This window comes from Branchiostoma lanceolatum, chromosome 17 (assembly GCF_035083965.1).
Source record: "Branchiostoma lanceolatum isolate klBraLanc5 chromosome 17, klBraLanc5.hap2, whole genome shotgun sequence".
Classification (NCBI taxonomy): domain Eukaryota; kingdom Metazoa; phylum Chordata; class Leptocardii; order Amphioxiformes; family Branchiostomatidae; genus Branchiostoma; species Branchiostoma lanceolatum.
This window is the reverse complement of record NC_089738.1, coordinates 6,121,734-6,143,702: the sequence shown is the minus strand read 5'-3', so window position 1 is coordinate 6,143,702 and position 21,969 is coordinate 6,121,734. Positions and strand designations below refer to the sequence as shown.

The following is a 21,969-nucleotide window of genomic DNA, read 5'->3' as shown; positions in this document are numbered from 1 at the left end:
TAACAGTAATAGTTCCATTAGACACTATTTTACGCTACGTCTAATTTAAGAAAATGTACGTGTGGGCCTTCGTAGTTTTTAGGCCATGCCCTTGACCGATTCTTTCAGCCGGGCCGAAATTTTAGAACGCCGGTCACTGATTGGCTATTCCACAATACCGCCCTGTGCTGCTAAGATAAAGTAACCAATGGGAGGTGCCAAAAGAGTTTTGCTATATTAGGAGGCACGATGCAACTCTCGGTCATTCTTGGGATAGTCGCATGAAGTCGAAACAGGTCGACGAAGTGTCTGAAGATTAAGTCGCCATTTTTATAACCTCCCATCGATAGATTGTGCATTAAGCAACATGGAGGTTAACATCCCAGGGATTATCGCAGTCATCATTTTCTACCTGGTGATTCTGGCCATCGGGCTGTGGGCCGCCCGTCGTGGTGCGAGGAAGGAGGCCGAAGCCGAGGGTGCCACCGAGAGCGAACAGGTCATCCTGGCGGGACGGGACATCGGGCTTTTTATCGGAATAATGACCATGACTGGTTGGTGCTATCTTTGTGAAGTAACCCAACTAATCTATATTACCACAATTGCCACAACTTCTCTTCCAATGCCTACGCAGGAGAAATAGAACCGATTTAGAATAATTGTTATGGCACTTTTGATTATCTATGCTTTTCATTTTTCCACTCTCTGTAACGTAAGCACTCAGTGTATAGGACCGTTGTTAGTCTTAGGGCATGGATGTCCAAATTAATAGATTATGAAATCAAATAGGCGTTTTCCACTCAATGACATGTAGTAACTACGCAATCTTTTGGCGGTCTGTCCTTGTTGCACTTATGACGACAAGGTCAATGTGTGGCATGCTCTGTCAACTTAGTGACAGTGGGTTATGTCTTCCAATGGTTTAAACGCCAAGTACGGAAAGAGCCAAATGTTTAACTCGGGAGACGAAAATTGCTGTTCCACAAAGAAAATTGCTGTTTCAACACGGTCTGTAAATTTGTATCCACCTGTTTAAAGGCATTCGAGTACGATTTATACTGAGGTCTGTGAGAAAGACGTGTACGTTCAGTTTAGTCTTCTAATGCAGTCCACTTCCAAGATATCGACTCGGCAAATTTTCCCCATAAGTGGCTAAACTAGTCTGCAAATCAAGCACAGTAAAAACAAATGAGCGGATAATTTATAACCCTCGTGCGATCTAGAAAAAGGGGACGAAATCATGTACGCAGTGTCGAATTTCAAATAGATAACGCCATGTGGGATATCCACAGAGCACTTGCTGTTACGAGTTTTATATGTCTCTTCTTTCCTGCTGTTGACAAAAAAAATACTTCGAAATAGACATGACCAGTATCATATCTTAGTGATTCTTTATTATTCCTCATGAGAGCGAATTTTTCAATGATAACCAAAATGGACGACATATGGTAGTAAACAAAATATAGTAGCGCTAAGTTGGTATGTCCTTAGAATAATAATGGGAATTTTAGCAACTCAAAACACAGACAAAACCATACAAATCCCAGAGCACCGGCAATTCTTACACTATGTTACAGGAGCCATAGTTAACAACACCAGAATATCATCATCATTATATTTTCAGGTAGAGAGGTCTTGCACGGCTAGTTGGTCAGTACTGTGCACGTGTGGGCGGGGTGTTATGTGTCTAATTAATTGCCGCCACCCTAAATAGAGTGAAGCGGTAGTGAGAAAATGTGCATTGGAATGCAATCATTTATCATGAGGTCAGTGAGCTGTCACGGATGTTGTCAACATGTTTGTCTTTGGGAAAGAATCTTTTACAAACAGTTTACAAACACTGCGCTGCTTTCACAGCAACATGGGTGGGAGGAGGCTACATCAACGGAACAGCGGAAGTGATCTTTGACCCCAAGCAAGGGCTCATCTGGTGCCAAGCCCCGTTCGGATACTCCACTAGCCTCCTTCTCGGTAAGCGGTGTCGTTTGATGTTGAGTCAATTGTTGACAGAGGTTGGTATCTAACTGGGTCTACCATACAGGTACCCTCTTTTCTGTTGTCTCATGACCTGTATGCCACCAGTTCATATGTCGCCAATGAATCAAATGTGCCAGGTCAACTAAATATTGACAATCATTGTGGTCATGAACCCTAGGGCCCTGGTTTGTAAATGTAGGACCGTGTATCAAAAAGTGCCTGGACATAAGAATTTACACTAAAACATGTGTACAGCGGATAATTTTCTAAAATTTGTACCTATGTAAGTAAACCTAGCATTGACATGTACATCTGGTCTAAACAAACAGGAGGTCTTTTCTTCGCTAAGAAGATGCGAGCCGCGGGGTACGTGACGATGTTGGACCCGTTCCAGCAGCGGTACGGAGAGAGGATGGGCGGGCTGCTCTTCATCCCCGCCCTGCTGGCAGACGTCTGCTGGTGCGGCGCCATCCTGGCCGCTCTCGGTATGGTCGTCACCATGATAGAGAATTGTTATAAATGTGTACCTTAATGATATTAGCATAGATGCAACAGCATATACTTCTAGTATCTCATGACATGTCCTGTATATGCTGGGCCCTTTTGGAAATCAACTTGATAAGGTGAAGAGACAAAATTTTTGTCTTGAGATGAAATAAATACATGAGATAAATGATTTAGTAAAGAAAAGTATAGTAGCATTAAATCCGGGATAAACTGAATAGTCGGGATAGTGGTATGGTATGGTGATGATTTTATCCCATATTTTCGCCAGTAAGAGATTATGAAAACTCCTTATGGTGAAAAGAGGGGATAAGCCCCCCGCCATCCCATGTTATCTGTCTATTTGGTGAACTTCTACTATCTTAACAGCGACCTGTGGAGCCTGGTATAGGGTAGAGTTTCCCCAACAACAATGTTGCATTTGTTACTTAGAGCACGTTTTTTTGATTACGAAAGATATTGGAATCATAACAATATGCATCTTTCCATTCCACGTACCGTTAACAATCACCAAAACACCCCTCCACAGAGTAAGTGCTTTTAGACTATTCTATGAAAGATTTGGAAAGAATTGGCTCTATGTATTGGTTAAGGGTTGGGCAAGACAGACCAAATGAGTTTTCATAATCGCTTACTGGCGAAAATATGAGATAAAACCATCACAATACCACTATCCCGACTTTTCTGTTTATCCCGGATTTGACATTTTGTTTATCCCGGATTCAATTCTATTATCCTTTTCAGCACTAAATATAAGGTATAAATAATCAAGGTAGACAACAAAAGGTCGGGTACAGCTTGGGGTTCAAGATTCCGATCCGCCATTGTTATTTTTAGCGCTGTGTGCTTGGAGAAAGTAGGAGCTGAATCGCAGCTTTCTAATGTTTTTGTGACCCGTTTATTTTCATTGCAAAAAGCACAGGGTGATAACAGCGACTCTAATGGATGTGAAAAGGAAACAATTTCACAAAAGGTGTGTTATTTAAGTACCGGTAACTGTATTTTTCGCGTTATGAAAAAAATGACTTGTGACTCCGACGACCGTTGTAAAGTTACGAGTCACCGCTCAAAGACTTATTTTTTTCTCAACTGTAAGGAATATATTTTCAAGATGTAGAGCACGTTTTTTTAATTACAAAAAATATTTGAATCATAACCATATGCATCTTTCCATTTCACGTAAATGTCTGGTCAAAATATTGACCTGTCGATAAGAGCTTTGCCTGAGCTTTGGTACAACAAAGGGTAAAGAATATTCTCAAATTCAAATGTCGCCTTAGATCACCAATTCTAAAACTTAAAAGGCAAGGCGATAACGATGAAATAAGTCGAGAAGGCAAAAGTTCGTACAAAAGTTTAACTTAAGCTTGGTTGGTCTAAGAACAAATGACCGTCATAACTTGTTCAGATCATCGGTCTGTGTGTGGTGAAAGAAGTATCTGGGCGTCTTTTTTCTCAAACCTTGCCGCTCTGAGCATCCGCGGCCAGTTCAACAAATTCATAGCAGAAATTATGCAAATGATCTGCCAGTCATCTACACATTGCCTTTAAAGGAACATTATTCATCACAGTATGACATATGTAGCGAGCAGACTAAACTTGGGGTAGAATTTTCGGGAGGAGCTTTGGAAAGGTTACATCATTTCCAGCGAAAATGACGCAAACGCGTCTTCTTGGTAAAGTCATCATCATCATCATCTGGTCGTGACGGTCTGACGGGTGCTTGACGGCTTGGTAAAGTAATTTGCCGTTAAACACGAGTCGAGCTTACGGTCCACTGAAAACAAAGGAACAACATCTCCGTGAATCCTGTTTTCAACCAACACGTACCAGGTGTAATCAATCACCTGCAAATTGAGAGAGTAGGGTTACAAAAAACTACCTGCCTCTGCGTGCACCCATGACATTGTGTACACTGTAGATGACAGACAAGGGGCCATGAGCATTCCAATGTGCGAGATTAGCATAACGGATATAAGAGCAATGCATGGGAGAGTAGCACTTGACTCTCGGTTACCTTTGAGCTTGTTCATGTTTGTGTGTGTGTGTGTGTGTGTGTGTGTGTGTGTGTGTGTGTGTGTGTGTGTGTGTGTGCGTGTGTGTGTGTGTGTATGTGTGTATGTAAAACGCCACCAGTCAAGCAAGTCTTTTAGCGGTGACTCGTAACTTTGCAACGGTCGCCGGAGTCACAAGTCTTTCTTTTCAAAACGCGAAGAATAATGTTACCGGTACTTGAATAACACACCTTCTGTGAATTTGTTTCCTTTTCACATCCATTAGAGTCGCTGTAATCACCCTGTGCATTTTGCAATGAAAATAAACAGGTCATAGGTCACAAAACAAACGTTAGAAAGCTGCGATTCAGCTCCTACTTTCTCCAAGCACACAGCGCTAAAAACAACAATGGCGGATCAGAATCTTCAACCCCAAGCTGTACCCGACCTTTTGTTGTCTACCTTGATTATTCATCCCTATTATTAAGAACTGAAAATAATAGTAGCATTACATCCGGGATAAAAAAAAATAGTCGGGATAGTGGTATTGTGATGGTTTATCTCATCTTTTCGCCAGTAAGAGATTAATATGAAAACTCCTTTGGTCTGTCTCGCTCCGACCTTAACCAATACATAGAGCCAAATCTTTCCAAATATTTCGTAGAATTTTATGTCTAAAAGCGCTTACTCTGTGGAGGGGTGTTTTGGTGATGGTTAACGGTAAATGGAATGGAAAGATGCATATTGTTATAATTCCAATATTTTTCGTAATTGATAAAACGTGCTTTAAGTAACAAATGCAGAATTATTGTTGAGAAAACTCTAGCTTATACCAGGCACCACAGGGCGCTGGAAAAATAATAGAAATTCGCCAAATAGACAGATAACAGGGGATGGCGGGGGGTCTTATCCCCTCTTTTCACTATAAGGAATTTTCCTAATCTGATACTGGCAAATATATGGCATAAAACCATCACAATACCACTATCCCAACTATTTTGTTTATCCCGGATTTAATGCTACTATACCATTCAGTAGTAAATAATAGGGATAAATAATTTAACAGATGAACTGGTTTGTTAATTTACATAACCATTGCGTCGGTATTATTCAAAGTTACCTTCTGTTAAAAATCATGAAAATTCATTCAACCCTTCTTGACTCATCCTGTTTCAAAGTCTGCAACTGAAACGCCCCCTGTAGTTCCAAAGAAAGGCGCTAGAGTGCCTAAACCTCTGAGAAACACAACATGAACGATTGTTGTCACCGGGTCTTGAATAATTCTTAAATCAATGTTTCCTCTTTATCACACATCAACCCACATTTATATTTCAACTTCTTCACCATTGTTTCCTCCTTCGCAAATAAGATAACATCATTCCATTCTTCAGGCACGACCTTGACTGTCATCCTTGGGCTGGACGTGAACTTGTCCATCATCATCTCCGCCGCCATTGCCGTTTCCTACACGCTTTTCGGGGGACTTTTTTCCGTCATCTACACTGACATCATTCAGCTGATTTGCATATTCATTGGGCTTGTAAGTTCCCTTTACTTTACATTAAAAATGACGGAAAATAAATAAATAGTTATGTGGATGTCTATGAAATTTCATCCAGTTCTTTGAGTAACTGTTACCTTCCATATCGTATTACCTGGATGCTTTACCTATATCGACATTTTCCGGAGAATGTTTATTACCTTCGCCCAGAAGGCTATGTTATCGTCAGCGTTCGTGTGTCTGTGTGTGAACACGATAACTCGAGAATGCATGGATAGATTGTCTTCATACTTGGTATGTTGGTAAAGAAGATAATCATTCGACATAATTTATACAAATCAGGTCCTTATTAGCATTATAAATGGTAACCATGTATGATATTCCACACTTTCTTCTTAATTTTTTTCTCACAACTGATGTTATGTTGTTTTGTACTTCGCAGTGGATTTCCGTCCCGTTTGCCCTGACCAACCCATTGGTATCCAACATCGGCACCACCACATGGACCCGGCTCCTGTACACACCTGTCAGTAATTATAACGAGTCCGCGAACATCACGACCTTCAACGAGACAGAGACTTACGGCTGGTACGGAGAATGGGACATGAAGAGAACCGGGTATTGGATCGACCATGCCTTGTTGCTGGTGAGTACGTGTTCTGGATAGCGTTCTCACTTACTCTCGAAAACAATGTTGATGGACCAAGATTCCTACAACTAAAATATAATGTTAGCAATGAGCAACATTCTTGGGAAGGACTGCAAAAACTGAAACATAATCGTTGGTGACAGCGATTTTGTGCAAATGACTCCAGGGAGAAGCCGTTACTATAGTACTGCGATTGAGTTAGCAAATATTCTAGGATTTCCACACACGCTATCCATAGGGAGTTCGTTTTTGGCTACACCTGGCGGGAACGGTCTTTGCATATGGCAGGAAAGAAATCTACTGCTTTGGGCATAAAAAGGTACTAGTTTGTACAGAAACATTATTGTTTTTTTGTTTTATGTATTAGGTGTTTGGTGGGATTCCATGGCAGGCCTACTTCCAACGTGTTCTCTCCTCCAAGTCTCCTGCGCGTGCGCAAGGGTTGTCCATCGCAGCTGGTATTGGTTGCTTCCTGATGTCTATCCCGTCTGTACTGCTCGGTGCAGTTGGTGCTTCTACAGGTGCGTATGGTAATCTCTTATGACCTTGTGGTCAAAATTTACAACAAAAGGGGCCCCGCCGGCCGCGGGTAGTTTGTAGCCGGGTTGTTTTTTTGCATTTTTGGGGGTTGCTCCGTGGGACACCCTGCGGCTACCTGGCTATTTTTGGACTCGGCCGGCCCCCGGATTTGAAAATCTCAGTTAAAATCAACCTGGGACCCGGCAAAATATAGACGCCGTAAGCTAATCGTGTAAGCACCCAGAGACCCCCCATGTACCTGGCAGTCTACCGGGAGAAACTCGTGGATTAAGAATCTGGCCAGGGCTACACCCCCGACGGGCAGCAGTGAAAATGTTACCACAGCATTAGCAAGTGCCACAATTGAACTGAAAGTTATAATGTATTTTCATCTTATTCGCATTGCCATTTTCATCGGATCCCTATTCTATAACCTCTTCCGAAGCCAGAAATTGTTATTGTACAACTATTTGTAGAAGATACGTATTGTGTATATAAAGAATAGAATAACAGCAAAATCGGAATGTAATCATTAAAAGCAAACTCTAGATTTATAAAGAGAGGTGTGCTAAAAAGGAAACATCCATTTCAAGGACACGGTGCACTTACGTGAGAAACTTTTCTAACTCTTTGTTGCCTTTTCTCTTGACAGACTGGCCTGCGACGACATACGGCAAGGATCCATCCATCGAGGGAGAAAAACGGATGATCCTGCCCCTGGTGATACAACACCTGACTCCGACCTGGGTATCGTTCTTGGGACTTGGCGCCGTGTCAGCAGCCGTAATGTCTTCCACGGACTCTTCAATCCTGGCTTCGAGCTCCATGTTTGCCAAGAACGTCTACAAACCACTCTTCAGGCCAAAGGTATAAATGGTCATTTTCATAAGCACTTTGAACTCTAATAACACATTGATTTCAATAAACAATAGTAGTGCGCAACCTCAAGTCATCCGTACTCGTACACACTTATCCCAAATCTTCAGAAAGGACACTGTAGCCGCATAGCCGTTTAGAAACTTTATCCAAGCCCATATTCAAGCATTTTCTCCGTGGTGTGGCTTCTTCAGTGATATGGCTCGAATGATCTCAAGTACAATGTGTTCTGGATTTTATATGCCATGGGCAAAGTGCACTTGGTGGTTTGACCAATACCAATTTAGCAAATATCAAGGCAGTGCGGTCTGCTCTGTTGTTAGGACTAAGTGCGCTACTGGGCTGGAATAAAGTTTCTGAACGGGAACTATGCGGATTCAGCGTCCTATCCGAAGATGTGGCATAATTGTGTACGGGTGACTTGAGGTTGTGCAATACTATTGCCAACATACTGGTTTCAATTCTAAGGAATACACAGCTATATGAGACAATTGCAAATGAATTCACAATTGCGAACTTGTGACAAGCTTTATAATAGTCAATGGCGATACGCGATGGGGAGAGACTCATATTTGCATATACGGAATAAATTTTCTGCATGTGATTATAGCTATAACGATGACATGACTGTTTATTGCAGGCGTCGGAGAGAGAGATTGTGTGGGTGATGCGGCTCGCTATCTTTGTCGTGGCTGCCTTGGCGTCTGTTCTGGCCATCACCGTTAAGTCCGTCTATGGTAAGTAAAACAATCATACCATAGAGTGATTTGATTTTACTTTATTAGAATTACAACATTGCAATACACATGGGGCACAGGCAGCTATTGCATGGTGTCGTGATCCACACATGATATACCCGTTTTTACAGGTTGGAGTGATGAAAGTCGTGTAAAGTGCCTTTTCCCAAGGGCACGACATCGGAGGTGTCAGGGGATTCGAACCCGGGACCGTTGGGTTTGGGCCGAAAAAAATTAGCCCACACAAGTGGCAAATATTCTATTCCTTGAGATCCTAATCTATGGTTAATTTTTGTTCTCTTTCTTTCAAATTTGTTTTGCCTTTAAACTCTAGGTCATTCATCTGATTTTCACCCAGTCAATAGGAACCATGGCAATTTAATACTTTGTACCAAATGTGGCCATTCTGTGCGGTCTCACTAAATACCGAAAACAACCGAAAACAACTAAAATAATAAATAAATTAGATATTACAAGAAGCGGAGATTATCAGTCTGACCCTGGCCCTGCGGCAAATAACTTTTTTTAAAGGAAAGTGGCATTTTCGTTTTAATAAGGCAAATAATTTCCTTACTTGCATAATTGGTATGCACCAATATTTCACCTGGTATAGATTACATGTACGTCACTCAGTATTAAGCTAACTGCATGCTGAATATCAAAGAAATCTGTTGATCAGTGATCCTCCTTTACAGTGTTTAACAAAAATGTTCCTGTATAGTTCCAAAGTGAGCTTGTAAGGGACACACCTAGATTATATTAACTACATCACTCCAACGTTACATCTGCCAGCGTTTTAAATGGATTTCAAAGTAAGCAAAAGGCAAGACAATCTAATCTAGCAACTCGGGGATATTTTAACATCGCGAACAGCATTAAGAACACAGCAAACTCAAAATAAGTGCGTTTGCTATAATGTGTTGTTTTCGAGTTGTTTTCGGTTGTTTTTTTAGTTGTTTTCGAGTTGTTTCCGGTTAACCGGTTGTTTTCGAGTTGTTTCCGGTTAACCGGTTGTTTTCTGTATTTAGTGAATTGGTTGTTTTCGGTATTTAGTGAGACCCATTCTGTGTTCTTATCATACTATATATTGATGACAGCTTATATTATGGCACGGTTGGATAAGAACAAAGATATATTTGTCACCTAAAATTGGGCTTTATCCCAAAGTAGCATGCCATTCCATAACAATTCTTCGCCACTACCTTCTATCAACAAAGTTTTTCAATCTTTTATGTATGTAGGGGGGGGGGGCGTCCCTGTGGTGTAGTGGTCTGCGCTTCTGTCTCTCACCACATCTGGGGTTCAAGCGTGGGGTAGGACACATCTGGACAAGAGGCGCATTGAGTCATACCAAAGACTTAATAAAAATGGTTATATATGGCCCAGGGCTATGAAACGGAGATGTGCATCGGCCGACACATCAGTAATGGTGTGGGAGGATTTTAACTTTTAACTAATGTTTGTAGGGTTGTTTGTGCTGTGCTCGGACCTGGTGTACGTCGTCGTCTTCCCCCAGCTGGTCTCCGTAGTGTACCTGAAGTTCACCAACACCTACGGCTCGCTGTGCGGCTTCATCCTGGGTCTGGTGCTTCGGCTCGGAGGAGGAGAGGATCTTCTGCATGTTCCAGCACTCATCAAGTAAGTCTGCCTGTGAATGTATCATACTAGAAGATACATTCTCCTACGCAGATTTGAGCCCGCGTCCTAGAACTCTGCTCGTGAATCTAGAAGAGTTACGACGCGGACTCAGCTCTGCATTGTGGGGTCGTGTGGCGTAACGGCAGGGCTCTTCGGCCAGAACCCAGCGGTCCCGGGTTCGAATCACCCTGACGCCACCGACGTTGTGCTCTTAAAAATATAAGCTTGGGAAAGGCACTTAACGCGACTTTCCCCACCCCACGGTGTAGGAATGGGTATATTGTTCTCTGTACATGGCACTGTGAAATAAGGTATGAAAAACTTGAGTGCAGTGCCACGTCGTCCTTGTCTGTCCAAAATGTAAAAAAAAACCGACGTAAAAAATTCGAACCCACGTTCTAGAAGAGCTTATAGGACGCAGACTCAGCTCTGCAATTATGAAATAAGGCATCAGGTTTCCAGGTCAATGAACTTTAAAACAGTGCTATGATGCTGCTGAAAGTCCACAGATGATGTGTGCACGTGTGTGTAGCTAATGATTTTTGGCATCTCATCGTATTGTCAACATCCACATGCCACAACCCGGCAAACTCTTGCCGTACACTGATTGGTCTAACTCCTGTACCCTCTCCAAGGTACCCATTTTACGACGAGACTACAGGAAAGCAGCTCTTCCCCTTCAGAACCCTGGACATGGTCTGCAGTTTCCTCACGATCATCCTCGTCTCACACTTAACCAGGCTGCTCTTCGAGAAGGAGAAGATTCCGATGAAGTACGACATTGCAGGGTGCTTCAGCAACACAGTCGAAGGAAAGCCATCATCTTCCAAAGAATCAGACAAGCCAAACGGGAATAGTGCTGGGGACCCCATTGAGCTAGAGTCCATGATTTAACTACGACCTTGTAGTTTAGGAAAGAGCCACAAATCGTACATAGATTTTTACTATGTATACCAGCCCATACTGAGTTGATGCAGGACATATCATGTATTGACGGCCATTGTATCTGCGGTATTTTCTGGTGTGCTTAGGTTGCCTGTTTTACTTTAATTATATAATTTCCTAACTTAGGTTCTTCATATATTTTCATTTGTTTTTTTTCCGTATACAGTGTTGCTAGAACAACTGTCTGCTTCACGTTGTTAGTGGTTTCGTATGACATAAGACTGTTTGACAAGATGTCATAATTAAATGAATGAAGATGTCATTTGTTGTTCTCGGCTGTCTCTTGGAACAAGTCCAAGATTTTGTTAAAAATACTCAATTAATAATTTGGAAAGACGTTTGTACATGTAGTTAAAGATATGTTGCTATTTATTGATAATTGAATAAAATAAAATTCAATAAAAGCATGATTGACACCTACTATTCAATCATTCATACTTGTGTGCTTGACGTCAGTCGTTTAGTTTGATGTAAGATTTTTTATGATGTAAGATGTTAGACTTGAAAGAATGAGGAAGATTTTGTTTGTTGTTCTCGACTGCGAAAGATTATGTGAAAAACAATCAATAAATTATTTGCAAAGACGTTTGTACATGAACTCTCAGGGCTCGAAATAGCGGGTGCATGTGCACCTGTGTGCACCCAAAATTGGAGCTGTGCACCTAATTTTTGACTGTGATTGCACCAGTGCACCTAGATATTTTTGTGCACTATAGAGTAGCGGTTCTCTTGTTCACTAGCATACAGAATATTCTTGAAATGTAAGTATCAGAAAAAACGATATAACCTTTTGTTGTACTTTATTTGATGTATTGCATGGATGAAATTTGAAACCTGGATAGCATTACAGACTAAAGTTCTTGAGGCAGTAGTGTCAAACTTATGTTTTGCTGACATTCAACTTTATTTCATTTGGTGCACCCAAATTTTTTTCTGCGCACCTTATTTTTTTGGTTGGGTGCACCAGTGCACCTACATGTATCTCCCTAAAATAGTCGTTTGGAAAAGGGTCGAGAGAAGCTCCGCGTATGATGTATTTAGCTCTCTGATATATAGATTAAACTATTCATAGATACTTTCGCCAATAAAAACTGCCATTCAAATACAAATATTTTTGCATCAATTTCTACTTGTTGTTTAGAGTCAATTCCATGTCACCGAGAGGGTTTTCAGATGATATTGCTTATAAGTTTAAATTTTTTTAGATAAAGGACTGTTTCAGTCAAAATACTTATGAATTGTTGAAACAATAAAAATGGAAGTGCATGTTTGAACTTATATATATATATTTATATATATATAAGACAACCATCTATGTGATTGTTTCACTGTTGGAACATGTTCCAACATTTTGCATCATTTTCAAAATGGTAGATTTTGGTTATTGCCCCCATAAAACTAGGTGCTAATCGCACTCTATTGTCTGCGTCTGTATATTTTTAGATTTCACGTCTGGACACTGGCAACTCTTTTATGTTGAAGTGTCTATGCATGGCAACCAGATAATCCTCTATACTTTGAAGGGATGTATGAATTGCCCTCTTCCCAGTCCACTGACCCAGTTACACAATGTTTTTATAATGTTGGAACAAGTTATGAATCTATGTTGGAACAAATAGACGTGCAATATTAGAAATTTGTCTAACATGTTGGAACACAGCAGACAATATTTAGAACATCAAATAAATGTTGGAAATTGTTCTAAACAGTTACTTATCTCAGATTGTTACAAAGGTTTTGAACATGTTATAACAAAAGGCAACAAACACCCACACGGTAATATGGAATTGACTCTACTTGACCTGTCTATTGAAAATGATAAGATGTACTAAACCTAAAACGATTGTCCTTTTTGTATACAAATACATTTTTGGGGGGAATTTGAACCGTACGTGTAATGTATTATTTACGTTCATGGTTAGGATGTAAGTAATCAATGGGCGGGAATCTTCGGAATATAATTGATAGCCAACACCACAAATAGAATAGAACGGTAGTGAGAAAATGTGCATTGGAATGCGTTCATATGGCTTGAATGAAAAGTAAGTAAATGACCTGTCACTGATTAGGGTGTAAGTAACCAATGGGTGGGAATCTTCGGTGTATAATTGATAGCCAACACCGCAAATAGAATAAAACGGTAGTGAGAAAATGTACACTGGAATGCGTTCATATGGCTTGAAGGAAAATTTAGTAAATGACCTGTCACTGATGTTGTCGACAAGTTTGTCTTCGGTAAAGATCAACATATTTATTAACAGTGCACTGCTTTCACAGCAACATGGGTGGGAGGAGGTTACATCAACGGAACAGCGGAATCGATCTTTGACCCCAAGCAAGGGTTCATCTGGTGCCAAGCCCCGTTCGGATACTCCACTGACCTCTTTCTCGGCAAGCGGTGTCGTCTAATGTTCAGAAAATTGTTGTTTGGGACAGCCATCTATCTGGTTCTTCCAAGAGGCACCCTTTTTCCTGCTTGCAAATATAAGGCAGTATTAGAAATTGCCTATACTTTAGAAATTTCATCAATGACTGTCAAATACATATTATGAACTTTGATAATTGGATATTATACCCTTACTAGCATTTAATATTGTTTTTTTGCAGAGGTAGTTTCCAGAATTTGTACAAGTACAAGTATCATACACAATTGTCGAGCGATAAAGTTGTCATTGATGTGTATATCTGATCGGAACAAACAAGGGGACTTTTCTTCGCCAAGAAGATGCGAGCCGCGGGGTACGTGACGATGTTGGACCCGTGCCAGCGGCGGTACGGAGAGAGGATGGGCGGGCTGCTCTTCATCCCCGCCCTGATGGCAGACGTCTGCACCTGAACAATGTTACCAAAGACGCACCAACAAAATGATTTCCCAAGAAATGACATTACAGGAAGTACCATCATATTTGAAGATATTACACATGAATATGGGTAACAGACATGGTAGTCAACTACTCAGAGGTTCATGCAGCAATTGCAACATGACCGATCTGACGTGTGCACCAATTATCGTTGTCACCAGCTAGGCTTCAAATACTTAAATGTATTCCATTGATCGCCAAAAATAATTACTCAAGCAACTGGATAAGATTTTGAAACAGTCAGACGTTTCAGACAGTATCCACTGTCTTTCGTCAGTGACTAACGATAGGACTGAGAACACCAGGTTTTATACTAAAACTCATTTAGTTACTGTACTAGAACAACAGTAGCTAATTGAACCATTGGCATAAACTTTGTCTTGAATTAATCTTCTTATTAAAGACTACTTCAAGACATCCTAAATTGTCTTTACCTCATTAACATATCTATTCAGAGTTTTAGTATAAAACCTGGTGTTCTCAGTCCTATCGTTAGTCACTGACGAAAGACAGTGGATACTGTCTGAAACATCAAACTGTTTCAAAATCTTATCCAGTTGCTTGAGTAATTATTTTTGGCGTATCTTATTACCTGGATGTCTAACCTTCATCAACGTATTCCATTGATCACACATCAGTCCACATTAATAATACATTTGCAACCACCTGGGGCAGGCAAACACCTCCAGTCAAGCCACATTAACCCTTAAGCTGCCAGGTTTTTTAGGCAAAAATAAAATGTTTGACCCCTGACCTCCCCCACGAAACAGCCGGCGGCTCTAACTCCCCTAACTTCCGGGCTTTGAGCGCTACACGCAGGCAACGCTGTTTTCTTCTGGGGAATACCCTATCCCAGTTATAACCGGGTGCAGCACATAGGGCATGTTTCTGTATCCCTGTTTAAACAGGGACTGGCAGCTTAAGGGTTAAAAGTCCCGTCCGTTTTTACATAGGTAACCCCACCCGTACCCTGTATTAAGTAAACAGTTTCCCTCAGTCCCTCAAGTGGTTGTTGAATGCAGGTTGAACTTACCATTTCGTCGTTATAGTTCCCACCTCACAGACAGGCGACCAATAATATCAATGTCTCCATTTAACATCCGGTTATGACGCCATGACGTCATAGAAGTGCCACAAGTGCGGAATAATGGAAGAAAGTTTATTGCAAATTCCTGCCCGTAGGCTAATTGCAAATACATGTACATGTAACACATAGTGGACGGACAGATAATGATGAACAATATAACACATGCCTATTCTATTCTATACTACTGACACTAAGTTCTAACTTATTGGGTTAGACTTCTTTTTCCGAGACAGTGGAAGACGAATGATCCCACTTTTTCTGTAATGAATTTCAAGTGGTCATTTATTACCATAACTGACCTGTTCAACAGTAAGGGGAGACGATCTTTTTTTGTATAAAGGAATTTAGGCGAGAAAAAATAAACTTACTGATACTTTATTCGGGAAATGATAGACGCATTATGTTAGCATTGGGACGCAGCATGAGACTTCCGCAAGCAAACATGATATATTACAAACATTTTCAACATGCCAAATTGAAAGTTCAGAAAATGTTTACGTTAAAATCTTGAAAAGTATCTGCAAATTGCAAGCTGCAGGCTCTGCGATCCTTGGGGAAAGGAGGTAAGCAAACCTATCTCCACCGGCCCGGGTTCAAAGACGGCTGCTGCCGAAAGGGTTTCTGCGCGGGGAACGTTGCAGAGTCTGATCCTAGGGGGAAGGAGGTAGGCAGACCTATCTCCACCGGCCCGGATTCAAAGACGCCTGCTGCCGAAAGGGTTAACTTGTGCGCGGGGAATGTTGCAGAGTCCGATCCTAGGGGGAAGGAGGAAGGCAGACCTATCTCTGAGCTCTGCTGCATAACTAAATTATGTAATATAACTCTAAACGCTGTGAATGGATCCTCATGATATTTGATTGGATGGTAGGAATTGGGAAAACAAAGGTCAAATTCGATAATGGGTCTCCAAGAAGCTTCCGATGGTACTGAAGCGGGATTTCAAAGTGCTAGGGTCGTTCTTTCTAAGTGGTAAATAGCTCTTTGAGCAAGGAGTGAGTGAAGTGAACTTGAACTCCCTAGCGGATGGTTTGGAACTGCAGTGGGTTTTTTGCTGTAACGTGTAACTGTCACTATCGTAACAGATGGGGTCCTGGAATGTAGATCAACATATATCAGCAGTGCTAGTGGGCCATTTGGAAACAAATCTCTGGTTTCGGTTCTTTTCGTATGTAGATAGCTAAAGTCATGATTGAAAAAGTAAGATGTCAATTATGAAAATCATCAGAGGATAATCTGCATAATAAATGAGAAAATTTTATTAATCCGCGACTTACCATTAAATGATTTCAAACATGAGGCATATGTCATTGATAAAATTAAGAATATCGATAGATATCGATTATGCAAATAAATGAATCATTTTAAAGATAAGAAAATAATACAACACCATAGGGGTAAATGGCTAGGGGCGAGAAGAAGCCCCGGGCACTTGACTTAATCTCATGAATATGCCATTTCTGACGTCTTTCGCGTTTTAGGCGAGACCAATGCCGTCATAGGAAACCAGCCGGTACGCCTGGAGAGTCTATGTAAGATTTGATGCTTACTTTGCACGTACCATGCTTCGCTCTCCATTTTTCAAGACAACCCTCATATGAAGTATGGCTAGGGGCGAGAAGAAGCCCCGACAATTTGACATGGCATGTCTGACGTCTTTCGGGTGTTAGGCAATAGCGGTGAAACTGGTCCCTTGTTAGTAATGTCTCCCATCTTAGGCGAGACCAATGCCGTCGTAGGAAACCAGCCGGTACGCCTGGAGAGTCTATGAAAGCTCTTTTGCTTATTTTGCACGTACCATGCTTCGCTCTCCCTTTTTCAAGACACCCCTCATATGAAGTATGGCTAGGGGCGAGAAGAAGCCCTGACAATTTGACATGGCATGTCTGACGTCTTTCGGGTGTTAGGCAGTAGCGGAGAAACTGGTCCCTTGTTAGCAATGTCTCCCATTTTAGGCGAGACCAATGCCGTCGTAGGAAACCAGCCGGTACGCCTGGAGAGTCTATGTAAGCTCTTTTGCTTATTTTGCACGTACCATGCTTCGCTCTCCCTTTTTCAAGACACCCCTCATATGAAGTATGGCTAGGGGCGAGAAGAAGCCCCGGCAATTTGACATGGCATGTCTGACGTCTTTCGGGTGTTAGGCAATAGCGGTGAAACTGGTCCCTTGTTAGCAATGTCTCCCATCTTAGGCGAGACCAATGCCGTCGTAGGAAACCAGCCGGTACGCCTGGAGAGTCTATGTAAGCTCTTTTGCTTATTTTGCACGTACCATGCTTCGCTCTCCCTTTTTCAAGACACCCCTCATATGAAGTATGGCTAGGGGCGAGAAGAAGCCCCGACAATTTGACCTGGTATGTCTGACGTCTTTCGGGTGTTAGGCAATAGTGGAGAAACTGGTCCCTTGTTAGCAATGTCTCCCATCTTAGGCGAGACCAATGCCGTCGTAGGAAACCAGCCGGTATGCCTGGAGAGTCTATGTAAGCTCTGATGCTCATTTTGCACGTACCATGCTTCGCTCTCCATTTTTCAAGACAACCATCATACAAAGTATGGCTAGGGGCGAGAAGAAGCCCAGACAATTTGGCTTTATCTCATCATTATGCCATTTCTGACGTCTTTCGGGTGATGGCTTAACCTTCCCAATTAACTCTTGCTTGAAGGTTTGCTCATTATGTTTAATACGGATCTTATTTGCATAAATTACATCAATGATCTTCTTTACCTAGATAACACAGTGTACAAAGTATGCAAGTCATGCTTCAACAAAGATAGCCCTGATTTGCTTGATACATATAGAATGATGTAAATGATTTAGATACCGATTGAATCAATCCCTGAGTATGGTATCATGCCATTTTATATCTATAATATAAATCAAGTTTTCGTTTGCATAATTTACATAGATTGATGCTCCTTTCTTTTTCAGTTACATAATTGACATCTTCCTTTCATGAGAGAAAGCCTTATAAACTTTCCTCATTAATCATGCAAATTAGCTCGGGTTGAATAGTTCGCATCTGTTATGAATCATCACTTAAGCCCTCTGCATACTTATTAAAAAAAATAAAATCATTATTCTCTGTTTATTCTCTGACAAACAAAATTACTGGTATTACTGGCAGTTTAAAAAAAAGCTGATACGGGATATGAAAACTTGAAGTTCTGCTGCAGTACAATAAGAAGCCGGCAGGGTACCCCATAATCTAATCATTTCTTCCTTTTGCCCACACCTATACCAACATATCTAGTATCTTAAAGATACATATACATCTATGGCTTCTAGAGTTATCCTGTTACAAACAGATGCACATAAAACTTCGAAAACATAACCTTCTTGATGGTCTCCTATACTACTCATAGGTAATTGAGATTGTTGTTAAGGTGCCAGATTCCATAGGAATATAAACATTAGGCATTATAAGATATACTGTTGTCCATACCAGACTCTGTGGCTTCCCTTTCAAACAGTATTGTTTGCACTTACCACAGTGTGATGGTTTATATATATTCATCCGCCAATTTGATCAATTCCTGTACAAATCTATACAGTTACTGTCTTATTTGCACTTTTCTTGTATGGGTTAAAAGATCCACTGCATACTAGTATTAGATCTGATTGTGATCAGTTGTGGTTGTTTGTGGCCGAATGTGGTGTTTAGGCACACCTGTATGATCGTCACTACAAAAATTTCAAACCCAATGCTAAAAAATCTCCAGGACCATTTATACTATTAGTAAGTATTCAAACAATCATGTACTATAAACTCATCTGTTGGTTCACCAGGAGAATCCATCCTCATAATAACTATGCTATTAATGAGTACACCATATTGAAATACTTATCCCAAACCCTCTCCCTGAAGTATGTGTGTTTCAGCTTCATCACTCGCATAGGTGCTGTCCTGGAAGGGTATCGGATGTCCTGGTAGAAAATACAGCTGTAGGTTTCCCTCAGCACATTTGTCTTCTGTATGGGGAAAGAGAGCAGGGCTCGAAATTAATTTTTGGAAAAAGGTGCACTGGTGCACCCAACCCAAAATATTAGGTGCACAGAAAAAAATGTAGGTGCACCACATAAAATAAAGTTGAATGTCAGCAAAACATATTGAAATTGAAAGCTCTTGAGAACTTCAATCTGTCATTCTAAAGCTAGCTAATTTCAAACAAGTAGTACATCAGCTGAAGAACAACAAAAGGTTATAGTGCTTTTTCTGACACTTACATATCAAGAATATTCTGTATACTAGTGCACAATTATAGTACCTTTACCCAAGGAGGTTTTGCTTTACCCTACCCTATTGCATACAAAAATATTCGGGTGCACTGGTGCACCCACAGTCAAGAATTAGGTGCACAGCTCCAATTTTGTGCACATGCACCCACTATTTCAAGCCCTGGAGAGGTACGTGTTAGACGGATGTAAACAAACATGCATGCATATAATATGGCAAGTAAGAATGTGTATCCTATTCCCACAAACTAGTCTGTTTAAGTTAAAGACACACAATCTCATCTGCTAACAGTCAACTGCAACTTTGTAACATGTACAACAATGGATGGACTGCCTGAACCTGCATTGTACAAAAGGGAGGGATATCCTAAGCAGGAATATGTGACCTTTCAACTCAACACAGATACATGGCAGACTACCACCATAACAATAATACCCGAACTGCCAGCCTTATTCTAAGGGAGAAATAAAAGTATCTATATCAAAGTCTTTTCTTCTTGTACAGCTTGCTAATTGCTGCCAAGTTGCCATGTGCACCCTCCACCACTTTTAGCCCTAAAAGTATGTACACATATAAGCTCTTAAAGGCATCCAGAGCATTTTATGAGGCTTGAAACTTGAATAAAAAAACTCCAATTTCTAGTCATTCCTACACATAGTAAGTTTCAATAACACTATACCATTACATATTGAACTTAAATGAGCGAAGATACGATGTCGTTGCCTGGTAAGAACTGATAGAAAATCCAAGCCCTAATAGACTGATCCTGACTATTCATCACAATTAGCGGTTCGACCAATGAGAGAGTGACTACATGTCCAACAAATGTTTGCATTTTTATGTTTTGATTTTGCATTTCTACATTTTGACGGAGGTGGGCGGGGCTATGGTATCTACAGTATTTACAGTAGGCGCGTGAAACTAAAATATCACCATGTAGCTTATATTTGTGCCGCTTTTGAGCACTTTTGATAAGAAATCCGCACGCAAATGTGGTAAACAGTGGCATTAAATGTTAATTTCATCAAGATCACAGCAACTAGAATATTTACAGTTTTCAAGCCTCATAAAATGCACTGGGTGCCTTTAAGGTATCTTGGTGAATATCATATTATTTTGTCATTTTGAGGAACACAAAGGCAGTAATAATTGGTACAATTCTCTCATCATCATGTTCATCTTAATCTCAAAATATGATACATAAAACACAATGTGCCAAACAAAAACTGAATTATTTTTTCCTGTTTTTGGTGGAATAGCACCCATCAACTAATACCGACCAAATTCCCTGCCGAAGAGGCGATTTTCCGACCAATTCCCAAATAACTTCACGGACGTCTTTTTGACCGATTTCCGATACATTGCCGACCTCACCATGCGCATGTACTGTGTCATTTCTTACATCAACGTTAATTAACGTTATCCTTTCGCTCTGAACAGATATCAACTAACCATATTATTTTCACCTTTTTAGGAACTCGCAATATTGTAACTTACCTTTTTTCAGGTCCAGTCTTGTTTGAGAACAAATTAGAAACTTTACAGTATCTGCGTTCTTGAGTTGTAGCGCTCGAGACACTACCGCGTTTTTCTCACAAATTTTCACAAAAGATACACAGAACGTTCACACAAAAAGGTAGAATACTGATATGCAAATCACAGATTCTGAACTATTTGAGGGAATGAAAGTTTTAGTTCAGAATTTTCTCTCAGAAATGACAAAAAAATGTGAAAACATGGTCTCACCTCATCACATGTGCTTGACTTGTCTTGTTGCTTGATGTATCATGTCTGACTCAAAATTTTGCTGCATTCGTCGCCAAAATTCCTGAGTTTTGTTTATCCATTTGCGTCCGTACCTTTTCAGTTTCCACAATCCTTTCTTGAAACCCTCTTTCGCTTCACTTTCTGCGGAAAACTTCCCGTAAGTTATGATGCTTTTTGTAGCCATGTTGAACGGACAAGTCCTGACTGGCCACAACGTTGTCGGCTCTCGTTGTAAAATGTTGAATCTTGCATCTTGTACAGTCGCTGACTGGATCAAGTCACTTGGTGCTTTGCCCTTTCTTCTCTGTCTGTGAAGATTGTCCCTGTATCCTTTCCCTGATGTCTAAAGTTCGGACAGTTGTCGTAAGTTCAAACTGATACAACAGTTCGATGCAGTCCAGATTCGCGGTAAATCTGGCGGTAGGGTCAGTGCGGTCTCACACCGTTATCCTGGATACAAAATAATCCCTGAAAAGAAGCGAAAATAATGCGCTGTCTCCTCGGTTTTGGTTCCATTTTTGTTCTTTAGATATCACTATAGCTGTGTATAATCTTTTATCTTTCCAGAAAATAATGTTCATCGTAACTTTTCCTTTTTGTGTGTGCTGGTTTTCCGGCGAATAACTCCTGTAACCATGTATTAGTGTGCGGTAGCGGTAATGCGGCATTGTCGTCTGATATTGCCTAGATAGTGCGTTCTGAT

The 21,969-nt window shown here is 40.8% G+C and overlaps 3 protein-coding genes across 3 annotated transcripts in view; 2 read left to right on the top strand and 1 right to left on the bottom strand.

Annotated features, from left to right (window-relative positions):
• Positions 1-225: 225 nt before the first annotated feature.
• The window catches only part of LOC136422608 (high affinity choline transporter 1-like), a 111,323-nt gene continuing 89,579 nt past the window's right edge, over positions 226-21,969 (top strand). The window contains exons 1-2 of the mRNA XM_066410417.1: positions 226-533; positions 1,837-1,950. Coding sequence (XP_066266514.1) covers positions 347-533; positions 1,837-1,950 — 301 coding nt within the window. The 5' untranslated portion in view covers positions 226-346. The remainder of the gene's footprint in view (positions 534-1,836; positions 1,951-21,969) is intronic.
• On the top strand, positions 2,285-12,428 carry LOC136422609 (high affinity choline transporter 1-like). Its single transcript, XM_066410418.1, has 8 exons — positions 2,285-2,441; positions 5,846-5,994; positions 6,398-6,601; positions 6,972-7,125; positions 7,776-7,990; positions 8,640-8,736; positions 10,203-10,374; positions 11,010-12,428. The coding sequence occupies exons 1-8, from the start codon at positions 2,309-2,311 to the stop codon at positions 11,266-11,268; spliced, it is 1,383 nt and encodes a 460-aa protein (XP_066266515.1). The 5' UTR covers positions 2,285-2,308; the 3' UTR covers positions 11,269-12,428.
• LOC136423544 (uncharacterized) lies at positions 14,799-21,672 on the bottom strand. Its single transcript, XM_066411751.1, has 2 exons — positions 21,246-21,672; positions 14,799-19,234 (listed from the first exon to the last, which is right to left on the bottom strand). The coding sequence occupies exon 2, from the start codon at positions 17,760-17,762 to the stop codon at positions 16,761-16,763; it is 1,002 nt and encodes a 333-aa protein (XP_066267848.1). The 5' UTR covers positions 17,763-19,234; positions 21,246-21,672; the 3' UTR covers positions 14,799-16,760.

Excerpts from the sequence above, each read along its gene's own strand:
- LOC136423544 (XM_066411751.1), bottom strand. The coding sequence starts at position 17,762 with ATGAGCATCAGAGCTTACATAGACTCTCCAGGCATACCGGCTGGTTTC.
- LOC136422609 (XM_066410418.1), top strand. The coding sequence starts at position 2,309 with ATGCGAGCCGCGGGGTACGTGACGATGTTGGACCCGTTCCAGCAGCGG. Across the intron at positions 2,442-5,845 it reads CGCCATCCTGGCCGCTCTCG|GCACGACCTTGACTGTCATC; the intron begins GTATGGTCGTCA and ends TCCATTCTTCAG. Across the intron at positions 7,991-8,639 it reads AACCACTCTTCAGGCCAAAG|GCGTCGGAGAGAGAGATTGT; the intron begins GTATAAATGGTC and ends TGTTTATTGCAG.